The sequence below is a fragment of the Mercenaria mercenaria genome, chromosome 1, assembly GCF_021730395.1.
Source record: "Mercenaria mercenaria strain notata chromosome 1, MADL_Memer_1, whole genome shotgun sequence".
Lineage (NCBI taxonomy): Eukaryota > Metazoa > Mollusca > Bivalvia > Venerida > Veneridae > Mercenaria > Mercenaria mercenaria.
This window is the reverse complement of record NC_069361.1, coordinates 61,451,869-61,463,728: the sequence shown is the minus strand read 5'-3', so window position 1 is coordinate 61,463,728 and position 11,860 is coordinate 61,451,869. Positions and strand designations below refer to the sequence as shown.

The 11,860-nt window shown below is 37.4% G+C and overlaps 1 protein-coding gene across 1 annotated transcript in view; it reads right to left on the bottom strand.

Moving 5' to 3' along the window:
- Positions 1–11,860, bottom strand: part of LOC123566185 (nuclear pore complex protein Nup133-like) — a 420,170-nt gene that overhangs the window by 219,829 nt on the left and 188,481 nt on the right. Inside the window, exon 13 of the mRNA XM_053549042.1 lies at positions 1,196–1,252. Coding sequence (XP_053405017.1) covers positions 1,196–1,252 — 57 coding nt within the window. The remainder of the gene's footprint in view (positions 1–1,195; positions 1,253–11,860) is intronic.

The window sequence follows — 11,860 nt, the reverse complement described above, 5'->3', positions numbered from 1 at the left end:
GGTTTGTTTGTTCCTTTTGTGTTTAAGAGTTAGGTCCATGTTTCAGAGAAAAAAGTTCGAACATCATCAAATCATTGAAAGAAAGCATTGTTTTAAATGAAAATTTAACAGCATATAAAACATTTATATTTTTTCTACAAAACCACTGTCAATTTACTCATATATGTATTGAATTCCGGAAAGGGACTGCATGAAGGGCCCACACTTCTGGACAATTCAGCGCCTTTAAAAACTCACCGTTTGTAAAAAGCTGTTATATTTCTTCGTTTTGATGCATTTGCAACAACGTACGAGTGTTTTAACTTAACATAAGTAGGTAAAACATCGTTTTTGACAATAATTGTTTACATTTATTTCTTTACAAATGGCATTCTTTTTTAAAGGTGGACAATTCCTTTAGAATATTTTAAGTATCCAACTCTGTGGGACAGAACAGTAAAACATGTATTGGGCAGATAAGTTGTTTGTCCAGATGCTGTTTGTTTACTAAAAAATTCTGTTGTTTTGTGATATACTGCTAAACCTTAAGGCCGTTTTTCAACAGTAATTCAGTTATGTAACGGAGGGCAGTTAACCTACCCAGTGTTCTGGATTCTGTGCCTCTCCACAAATAACTGCCAACTTCCCCACATGAATTAGAGGCGGAGGATGAATGATTCATGATATCTTTTATCAAATCGTCATGTACATATGACCCCACCTAGGGTTTGAACTCACGACGCCTTGATCTGTTGATCTGCACTCTCCCTATTGAGCTAAGTTCAGAAAAACCTTATTATGATGCTACAGACCAAGTCTGATGAAGATCCTTCCAGTGATTCAAGAGGTCATTCAAAGATATAATTTTGGCTCTAGCGAAGTGCCCCCATTTGAATAAATTTGGGAGAGGACAATATAATGATGCTACAGACCAAGTTTGATGTGAATCCTTCAAGCGATTCATAAGAAGTCTTTTAAAAGGCATTTTTACTTTTAGTTCTAGTATGAGAGGACCTTATAATACTGCTACAGACCTTCTAGCAGTTCATGAGCAGAAGTTGTTTAAAGGTATTTCTACTTTTGACTCTAGCGCCCCCTAAAAGGGGCCATGTGCCCCCATTTGAACAAACTTGGAGAGGAACAAAGTTTAGGTGAACTAAAAACTAATAAATTATTAATGTCAAACATTCTCATTTAATGGCAAATGTAAACTTACCAGCACCAAGCAATCGTCCACCTGGGGCAGGCAACTCTTCAGATGGCTCTCCTGTACCTGCAACATTGTACGTTAATAAACTTTTTACATATAGAATATTGTGCTTCAGTTCACAGGCAGTTTTAGGAATACGCTTGGTTTCTAAAATCACTGACCCTGACAGTTGACTATAAAGTATCAGCAAGTACTATCTCTATAGACATTGCAATACGATTCTACAGTACCACAACTAAATCATAGATCATCCTTCAATGAGAGAGAAATGATTGTCCATACAGATATAAAAATAGAGACAACAAGAGTGCCAGAATGTCACAATATACACCCGTCATGTAAATGTTACAGTAAAACATATTCTGTAGGAGTGTGGTAGACAGTAAGCCCAACAATGACATATCAAATTCTAAGGCCATAATTAAACAAGAGCTGTCTCTTGAATTGATGGAAGTATGGGGTCAAAATATTACCAGAGATTTTCAGACAAAAGAAAAAGAATAAATAAGACAATGTACCTGCATTTGTGGATTTGGATAAGTCTTGCACTATATCAGGGATCGAATTTATCAGTCACTAACCCGCAAAATTCGAATAAGAATAAAAAAATACGAGTAAGAAATCATGGCACTAGAATATTTTCGCAACACGTTCAAAAATCGACAAATCCATTACTCTTTAAAAACTCCTTTGGGGTACTTATTTTACCAATAATCACATGACTGCTTGTAGACGCTTGTCGCTTTATACAAATGTAATTATTTGATATCTAAGTAAGCTTCTAGACGATATTTGTTTTCGTTTTGGTCGGTGATTCGCAACTGCGAAAATGGAGAAGAAAATAACAAGTTTCCTCGGCCGAGAAAGGCCCGCGGAGACCGTAAATGCTAGCGACACAACGGGCAGTGACCTGAAATAGCCTAAAACTTCCGAGTCCTGCCAAAAAGAGTACTTTGGCTCCCTTTTCCGAAACCTGAAAGTCCCAGCCTGTTCAAACCGTGAAAAAGTGGGAAACGCAGCTGAGCAAACTTTTATATGAAACCAAACAACAAAAAAACAACTTAATTCAGCACATAAACAACCTTTAAACTAGAGATGCTTTTGAGAAAAGCGCATGTCTCCCACAACTGCCCAATGAAAAATGACTAGTTTCTCTGGATGGTCTAGACGAATGGATCCAATCAGTAATTTAAGGGCCATAATTGAAAAGTGCCTGAGCGGATTTGGCTAGTTATCGAACTTGGCCGAGGTCTTATGGTCAAACACATTTTGTTCAAGTTTGGTGAAGATCCAAAGAGAAATGTTCAACTTAGAGTGCGGACAAGCTTTGTGACAGACAGACAGACAGACAGACAGACAGACACACACACACACACACAGACAGACAGACAGACAGACACACAGACTGGAGTAAATCAGTATGTCTCCCACACCACTGTGTGGTGGGAGACATAATAATTGCTAGTGGAACCCACCATTTTGCTAGTGGAAAAAAATGGCACTAGCAAAAAATTGCTAGTGGGAAAAAAAGTTAAATTCGATCCCTGTTTATGGCAATGTGCAACCATGATGGTAAGCAAGTGTTCAAAGTTTCAAAGCCACATATCAAACAGTTTAGACAAAATATGGAATGGTATGCAAAACTTAACTAATTTCTATATCAAAAAGGGCCATAACGGAGCTAAGTCCTTGTCCTAGTTATGTAGTCTTGCCTACATATGTAGACTATGATGGTTTGGAAGTGGTCAAAAGTTTCATAGCCATATGACAAACAGGTGACTTGTACAAAAACTTAACAGATTTCCAAGTCCAAAAAGGGCCATAATTCAGCCAAAATAGTTGACAGAGTTATGTGATCCTGCCTACAGATTGAAATCACGATGAAAAGCAATATTGTGCAAAGTTTCAAAGCCACATGTCAAATAGTTTTGACAAAACGTGGACTTGTACAAAAACTGTATCAATTTCCAAGTCCAAAGGGCCATAATTCAGCCAAAATAGTTGAAAGAGTAATGTACTCTTGCCTACATATGGAAATCATGATGATAAATAATTGTTCAAAGTTTCAAAGCCACATGTCAAATACTTTTGACAAGACATGAACTTGTACAAAAATTGTATCAATTTCCAAGTGCAAAAAGGCCCATAATTCAGCCAAAATAGTTAACACAATTATGTACTCTTGACTACAGATAGACACTGTCATAATAAACAAGTGATAAAAGTTTCAAAGCCATATGTCAAACACTACACAAAATGTGAACTGGTACGAAAAACTTTACCAAGATTTGTAAGTTAAGGAGGTAGGTTACCTTGTTACCAGGGTAAATTCAAATTTGTTGAACTGCAGCAATTTTTTGTATTTTGTGTAATTTAATGTTTTAACTGCTACAAACTCAATTTCTTTTATCTCTGTCCCTTCAAGTACAATTTTTATCCAGGTCTGAAGTACATGACCCTCCAAAGGTATTTTATATTGAAAGAAGAAGGAAAATACAGATATTCAATACTTTTCAGTGTGTTTTGGTTTCATTGTTATTCGTAAAGTCTGCATAATTGATCATTTTACTAGTATGCGCTTTACCTGTCTAATATAATCTTACAAGAGGGTCATGATGACCCTGAATCGCTCACCTGAGTAATATGAGCCACATGTTTAAAATGCCAAACTGATGCTTAAATATTAGAAAGTAGGTCAGTAGGTCATATTCATGGTCACCGAAAGTCAGCTTTAAGATCGGTGTGCAAAACGTACATGTCATCCAAATTTCAAGGCTGTATCTTAAAAAACAAGAAAGTAGGTCAGTAGGTCAAGGTCACGGTCAACTGATCCCTAATCACTTGAGGTCATCAGGTAATTATAACTAGAAAATGCTTTTGTAAAAAAGCGCATGTCTCCCCCAATGTAAAAGTTCTATAGGCAAGAAGTCAATAGGGGTCAGGAGCGAAAGTCAAAGAGACACTGATGGTTGGCTGCAATAGGGATCATCTACTTGGCATGTCCAATCATCCCGCTAAATTTCAACACTCTTGGCCTAGTGGTTCTCAAGTCACTGTTCAGGCTCCTGTGACCTTGATCTTTAATCAAGTGACCTCAAAATAAATAGGGGTCATCTACTCTGCATGTCCAATCATCCTAATAAGTTTCAACATTGCAGGTCAAGTGGTTCTCAAGTTATTTCCAAAAAATGATATTACATGAACAGGCCACTGTGACCTTGACCTTTAATAGACTGACCCCAAAATCAATAGGGCTACTCTGCATGTTCAATCATCCTATGAAGTTTCAACATTCTGGGTCAAGTGGTTCTCAAGTTATTGATCAGAACTGGTTATCAATGTTCAGGCCTCTGTGACCTTGACCTTTAACGGAGTGACCCCAAAAACAATAGGGGTCATTTACTTTGCATGAACAATCATCCTATGAAGTTTCAACATTCTGGGTCGAGAGGTTCTCAAGTTATTGATTGGAAATGGTTTTCCATGTTCAGGCCCCTGTGGCCTTGACTTTTAACAGAGTGACCCTAAAATCGTTAGGGGTCATCTACTCTGCATGACCAATCATCCTATGAAGTTTCATCATTCTGGGTCAAGTGGTTCTCAAGTTACTGACCGGAAATGGTTTTCAATGTTCGGGCCCCTGTGACCTTGACCTTTCACAGAGTGACCCCAAAATTGTTAGGGGTCATCTACTCTGCATGACCAATCATCCTATTAAGTTTCAACATTCTGGGTCAAGTGGTTCTCAAGTTACTGACCGGAAATGGTTTTCAATGTTCAGGCCCCTGTGACCTTGACCTTTAATGGAGTGACCCCAAAATCGATAGGGGTCATCTACTTTGCATGTACAATCATCCTATGAAGTTTCAACATTCTGGGTCAAGTGGTTCTCCAGTTATTGATCGGAAATGGCTTTCCATGTTCAGGCCCCTGTGACCTTGACCTTTGATGGAGTGACCCCAAAATCAATAGGGGTCATCTACTCTTCATGACCAATCATCCTATGAAGTTTCAGCATTCTGGGTCAAGTGGTTCTCTATTTATTGATCGGAAATTGTTTTCAATGTTCAGGCCCCTGTGACCTTGACCTTTGACGGAGTGACCCCAAAATCAATAGGGGTCATCTACTCTTCATGATCAATCATCCTATGAAGTTTTAACATTCTGGGTCAAGTGGTTCTCTAGTTATTGGTCGGAAATGGTTTTCAATGTTCAGGCCCCTGTGACCTTGACCTTTGACGGAGTTACCCCAAAATCAATAGGGGTCATCTACTCTTCATGGCCAATCATCCTATGAAGTTTCAACATTCTGGGTCAAGTGGTTCTCTAGTTATTGATCGGAAATGGTTTTCAATGTTCAGGCCCCTGTGACCTTGACCTTTGACAGAGTGACCCCAAAAACAATAGGGGTCGTCTACTCCAGCAGCCCTACAACCCTATGAAGTTTGAAGGTTCTAAGTCAAATGGTTCTCCAGTTATTGCTCGGAAATGAAGTGTGACATACGGATGGACGGACGGACGGACAGGGCAAAAACAATATGTCTCCTGGGGGAGACATAATTAAACAGTCTAGGAAATATGATCTGATAATTTTTTAAGTATTTATTCCTATATAACTCATATAACAATTGACCCCCAGGGTAGGGCCTCTTTTCACCCCAGGGGCATAATTTGAACAGTTTTGGTAGAGGACCACAAGGCAATGCAACCTACCAAATATCAAAAGCCTAGGCCTTGCAGTTTAAGGCAAGAAGATTTTTAAATTTTTTTTCCTCTATGTCTATGTAAAATTTGAGACCCTCCGGGGCTGGGCCTCTTTTCATCCTAGGGGCATAATTTGAACAATTTTGGTAGAGGACCACAAGGTAATGCAACATACCAAATATCAAGGGCCTAGGTCTTGTGGTTTTAGACAAGTAGATTTTTAAAGTTTTTTCCTATATAAGTCTATGTAAAACTTGTGACCCCTGGGGAGGGGCCTTTTTTCACCCCAGGGAAATAATTTGAAAAATTTTGATAGAGGACCATAAGATGATGTCACAAGCTAAATATCAAGGCTCTACGCCTTGCCGTTTTGGACAAGAAGATTTTTAAAGTTTTTCCTTTCAGTTGCCATGGCAACCAGAGTTCTGCATGGAATTCAATTCTTTGAATAATTATGAAAGGGGGCCATCCAAGGATCATTCTTGTGAAGTTTGGTGTAATTCTGCTCAGTGGTTTTCAAGAAAAAGATTTTTTTAGAAATTGTTGACGGCCGCACGACGCACGCCGCACGACGGACATTGAGCGGTCACAAAAGCTCACCATGAGCCTTTGGCTCAGGTGAGCTAAAAATGTGTATGTCGCGAGGCTCGTGTTTCCATGGTAATGCATTTTCTCTCATTTTCAAACAACTATGTATTAAAACGGGTTTCTCGATGGCTTCAGTGCCAATCAGTTAATGACCAACATGGAATATTTGGGCAATATTATTAGTAAAATACCAAGCACATAACATGGTACCCTATTTTTCTTAAAGTTTAAAGTAACCATGGCAACAGAAATGTTTAAAATAGCTTATATCTTGCTTTTTATCATAATTTCTTATAGAAAATATTGAATAAAATTATCTTTCTTGTTAATGTAGCTTTAAAGTATCTTATTTCTAACGTAAGTAATATTTTCTTGTTATTTGCATTTTTAAAAACAAATTTCAGCTTACAATACTTACAGCAGTACAGTCTGTGTTTGATAACTTCGGAGTGACTATTTGGACGAGTCCAAGTCAGGAGGGTAATCGATAATTATCATTAATCTAAGTAAACACTTTTATATATACTACTATCTAAACCACTTACTTTGAAGTAGAAGATTAGTACCGGTCGTAGAGCGTTAGCCTTACATGTGCAATTCTTTCATATTTCCATTGTCGCGTTGGTTTGAATCCCACCGTGATTTATACTTTTTTTTAAATCATTGCTTTTTATCTACGTTTTAATTACATTTTTTTTCAAAGACAAAATGCAGTAATACAGCACTACGGTATACAATAACGAACTGAAATATGAAAAAATGATGATGCTTGAAATAACCTTCAGAATATTTTGTAGTATGCATTAAGCATCATTCTTATACTGAACAGTGTTTCTCTTTGCAAAAAATACGAGGACGCCTCGGACATGTTGACTACACAAATACTGGCAATATACCAGAGAGGAATTTAACCTGCACGAAATTTCCGAGTGTTTTCGTAACTATGCATTCATAATACGATGTGTTTACACAGAGCTGATACTTGGTCCCCTTTAAACAGAAATTAATTCAATAATATTTCTATCTAAATAAATAAAAATATATTCCAGGAGAAATGAATGATTATGAAACCAAAAAAAAAAAAAAACAACAACAACACTCTTCTCGATTCGAACCTACGGCCCGCAATATTCGGTATTTCAAAGACTAATGCTTAACCACTGAGCTACCGGGACTGACAGACGTGTTGCAATAAAATATACCCAATATTATTGTTTATGTAAGCTGCTTTACCTATTTTGTTAGTTCTAAAAGTCCAGAAAACATAAACAAATGTGACGTTACTCCGAAGTTATCATACACAGACTGTACCCCTCGTCTGACATTTTTTATGGAAAAATCGTTCTGCATGCTGCTATCATTCTCATCGATACTGTTGAAATGCAAATAAAAAGCTGAAGCCATGTTCCTTGAATAGACCAGTGTCAACGCTTTTGAATTTAACATTAAGATTTATACGTCACGGGCTTCGTTTCCATGGTATAATCAATTTAATTCAAGAAACCACAATTTTCTACTGAAATCTGAACAATTTTAGAGCTTAGTTTTAGTGTATAACTAATAAATAATCTATGGAAACTGAAAAATAGGTATTACAAATCAAACTGACCAATTTTTATTTGAAAATGGCAATAATAAGTAACCTCTCATCCAACTATCTTCCCAACAACATCAGTTACCATCACCTGTTTTCTTACATTCTGCATCAATTTCAATTTAACTACATACAAGAGGGCCATGATGGCCCTATATCGCTCACCTGAGTACCATTGCTCTTAATGATAAGATCAGGTTTTGGCATAGATAAATATTTTCTTGTAACAGTCCCTTTTGACCTATGGGTCACATACTAGTCATAGCCAATTGCCATACCAAGTTTGAGGGTCCTTGGCTCAAATACTGCATTTTTGTACTAGCATGACTATTCCTTACCCTGGAAGACTTAAATAAAATTTAAAGCCAAACTCATTAGATGCTGCTGCGGTATATTTATTTACATAAAATAAAGGGAGGTAATTTGTCATAAATTCAGTCAAAAGTTATCTACCCTGATTGTCCGAGTCCATCTGATGGCATAAATGACATTTCAAATCAGTATCTTCATTGGTTACTGAGATACACCCAGTTTAGTTTGAAACAAAGGGAGGTAATCTGACATAAAATCAGTCCATAGTTGTCTACCCTTATTGTCTCAGTCAAACTAATGAAAATAATGAAATTTCAAATGAGCCCCATAAATACTTACTGAGATAAATCCATTTTTAATAAAATCAAGGGAGGTAATCATGCATCAGTATATGCATACAGAAGATACAGAGTACAAGCCTTTACAACAATATATTAGAAAAGGAAGTAAAAGTAGAAATTTCTTATCATGGAAGACATAAATAATGTTTCAAACCAATCTCATTAGAAGCTGCTAGGTATATTCATTTACATAAAAAATAAAGGGAGGTAATTTGTCATAAATTTAGTCAATATGTATCTTCACTAATTGTCCAAGTCCATCTGATCACATAAATGAAATTTCAGATCAGTATCTTCATTAGTTATGGAGATATACCCATTTTAATTTGAAATAAAGGGAAGTAATTTGACATAAAATCAGTCCATAGTTATCTACCCTGATTGTCAAAGTCCAACTAATGACAACAATGAAATTTCAAATGAGTCCTATAAGTACTTACTGATATAAATCCATTTTGATTAAAATCAGGGGAGGTAATCAGATATAAAATAACTCTGGAACCTATGATTGGATCTGACAGATTCATCATTGAATCCAAGATTTATTGTTGTTGAAGATATTTTGCAAGTTTGTATCAAATCAAACCATAAATGAAGTCTCTATATGGTTGCAAAAGTCAAAATAGCAAATTTTGGACCTTTAAGGGGCCATAACTCAAGAACTCATGATGGGATCTGGCCAGTTTTCGAAAAGAACCAAGCTATTATGCCAATACAAGTTGTGTGAAAGTTTGATTGAAGTTGATTGCAAAATGTTGTCTCTATCATGTTCACAAGCAAAAAATAGCAAATTTTGGCCCTTTAAGGGGACATAACTCTTGAACCCATGATGGGATTAGGCCAGTTTTCGAAAAGAGCCGAGATATTTGCCAATACAAGTTGTGTGCAAGTTTTATGAAAGTTGCTTGCAAAATGTTGTCTCCATCGTGTTCACAAGCCAAAAATAGCAAAATTTCGCCCTTTAAGGGGCCATAACTCTGTAACCCATGATGGGACCTGGCCAGTTTTCGAAAGGAATGGAGATATTATGCCCATACAAGTTGAGTGCAAGTTTGATTAAAATCAAATACAAAATGTGGTCTCTATCATGTTCACAAGGAAACTGTGGACGGACGGACGTCGGATGATCACAAAAGCTCACTCTGTCACTACGTGACAGGTGAGCTAAAAAGAAGCAAAATATTGATCATTATTCATAGCGAAGGACTCATAAAAAATATTTCCGCAAATATTGGCTGTTTAAAAATAGTTTAATAAACGCTTGATGCCTCCAGTGGCATCCATGTCAACAGATCTTGCACCTAAGTCCAAAACGAGATCGAGGTCAAGGTCAAACTGAGGTCAGGTGATGTTTGAACATGAGGAATGGTCACAGTTTACATCTGTATTAGTATCAATTCATTTTTGTAAGGGGTATTGATGCTAGACGAAACGGTTCCATTTGGTTAACCAAGAGATGGCCCATATAAAGCAACCAAAATGAGGTCAAGGTCGTCAAACTGAGGTCAGATGATGTCTGTAGATGAGGAATGGTCACAGGTTACATCTGGATTAGTATCAAGTCATTCTAGTAAGGGGTTTTGATGCTAGACGAATCGGTCCCATTTGGTTAACCTCGTACGGACGGATGGACGAATGAACGGACGGACAGGACAATCACTATATGCCTTCCGCATCAGTAGATGCTGGGGGCATAATAAAGAAATTGCACAGAATTACGTACTTTCAAAATAAAAGCTATTAATTTGCGCGGTAACTGACACGTAACGTCATGACGTCAATGACGTCAGTTTAAGGCAACAATGTTTTGAAGCGTTTCTGCGGCAATTTATTCATCATTTCTGCATTATTAAACCATGAAGCATCAGATCGGAGACAGATTCATGATTTTTTTTTTCAGAAGAATTGATATACAAACACATTTAGTTTGTTGTAAACGTCGTCATAAATCGTCATGTTAGCTTCCGGTTGGGTATGCGCACATAAAAATATTACGGTAACCTACCTCCTTAAAAGGGGCCATAATTCAGCCAATTTCCTGGATAGAGTTATGTACTCTTGCCTAAAACTGGACATGGTGATTGTACACAAGCTTTATCTCAAAAGACTTTGTCAAAATGTGGACTGTTACGAAAAACTTAACCAAGGTGTGACGCTGATGCCGTGGTGATTAGGATACAATGTAGCTATTCTTTTAATAGTCAAGCTAAAAATTTTTTTGTAGTGCTCTGACCCTGATTTTTCAGAGTGGGTAGGTAGGTAAGGATTTATAAATTTTTTTGTAATATCAGTGAGCACAATTTTCACAGCAGACATTGAAACAAATCCATGCATTCTGAGAGCATAAACATGCACGGCAGATAAATTCTACCAGGAATTTCAGAAAGCACAAACTTGCATGCTTGCATGCAGACATTCCTTGACCAGATCTTACATTTCATGATTAATCAAAAACTGAATGACACTACTGTGAAAATAACCCAAGAATGCGCCAAACGATCTGGACACTCCCAACTCTCATTCCCTCAAACCTTTTACTGGACTGCTGTTCTGTCAGACCCTTGGTGTATGAAATGGTAGCCTCTGTTGCATTTTGTGGTCTAAATTTTGAGTACTCAAATGTCATTGATATGGACACAGGAAGAGACAGAACGTTTACAATAACCTCACTGCAGACCTCCAAAGCTGTTCAACCTGGTGAGGGAAGGTAGGTAATGAAGAATATTTGATGTCCTCTCCTTGGAAATGTTCGGAATATATGAAAAATGGTGGCCTCTGTTACATATTTCGACAGAATTGAAATGGTGGCCTCTGTTACATCTTTTGATAGGAATGAAATGAAACTAGAAAATGCTTCTGTAAAAAAGCGCATGTCTCCCCCAATGCAAAGTCCTATAGGCAAGAAGTCAATAGGGGTCAGGAGCGCAAGTCAAAGAGACACTGATGGTTGGCTGCAATAGGGATCATCTACTTGGCATGTCCAATCATCCTGCTAAATTTCAACACTCTTGGCCTAGTGGTTCTCAAGTCACTGTTCAGGCTCCTGTTTTACTAGTATGCGCTTTACCTGTCTAATATAATCTTACAAGAGGGTCATGATGACCCTGAATCGCTCACCTGAGTAATATGAGC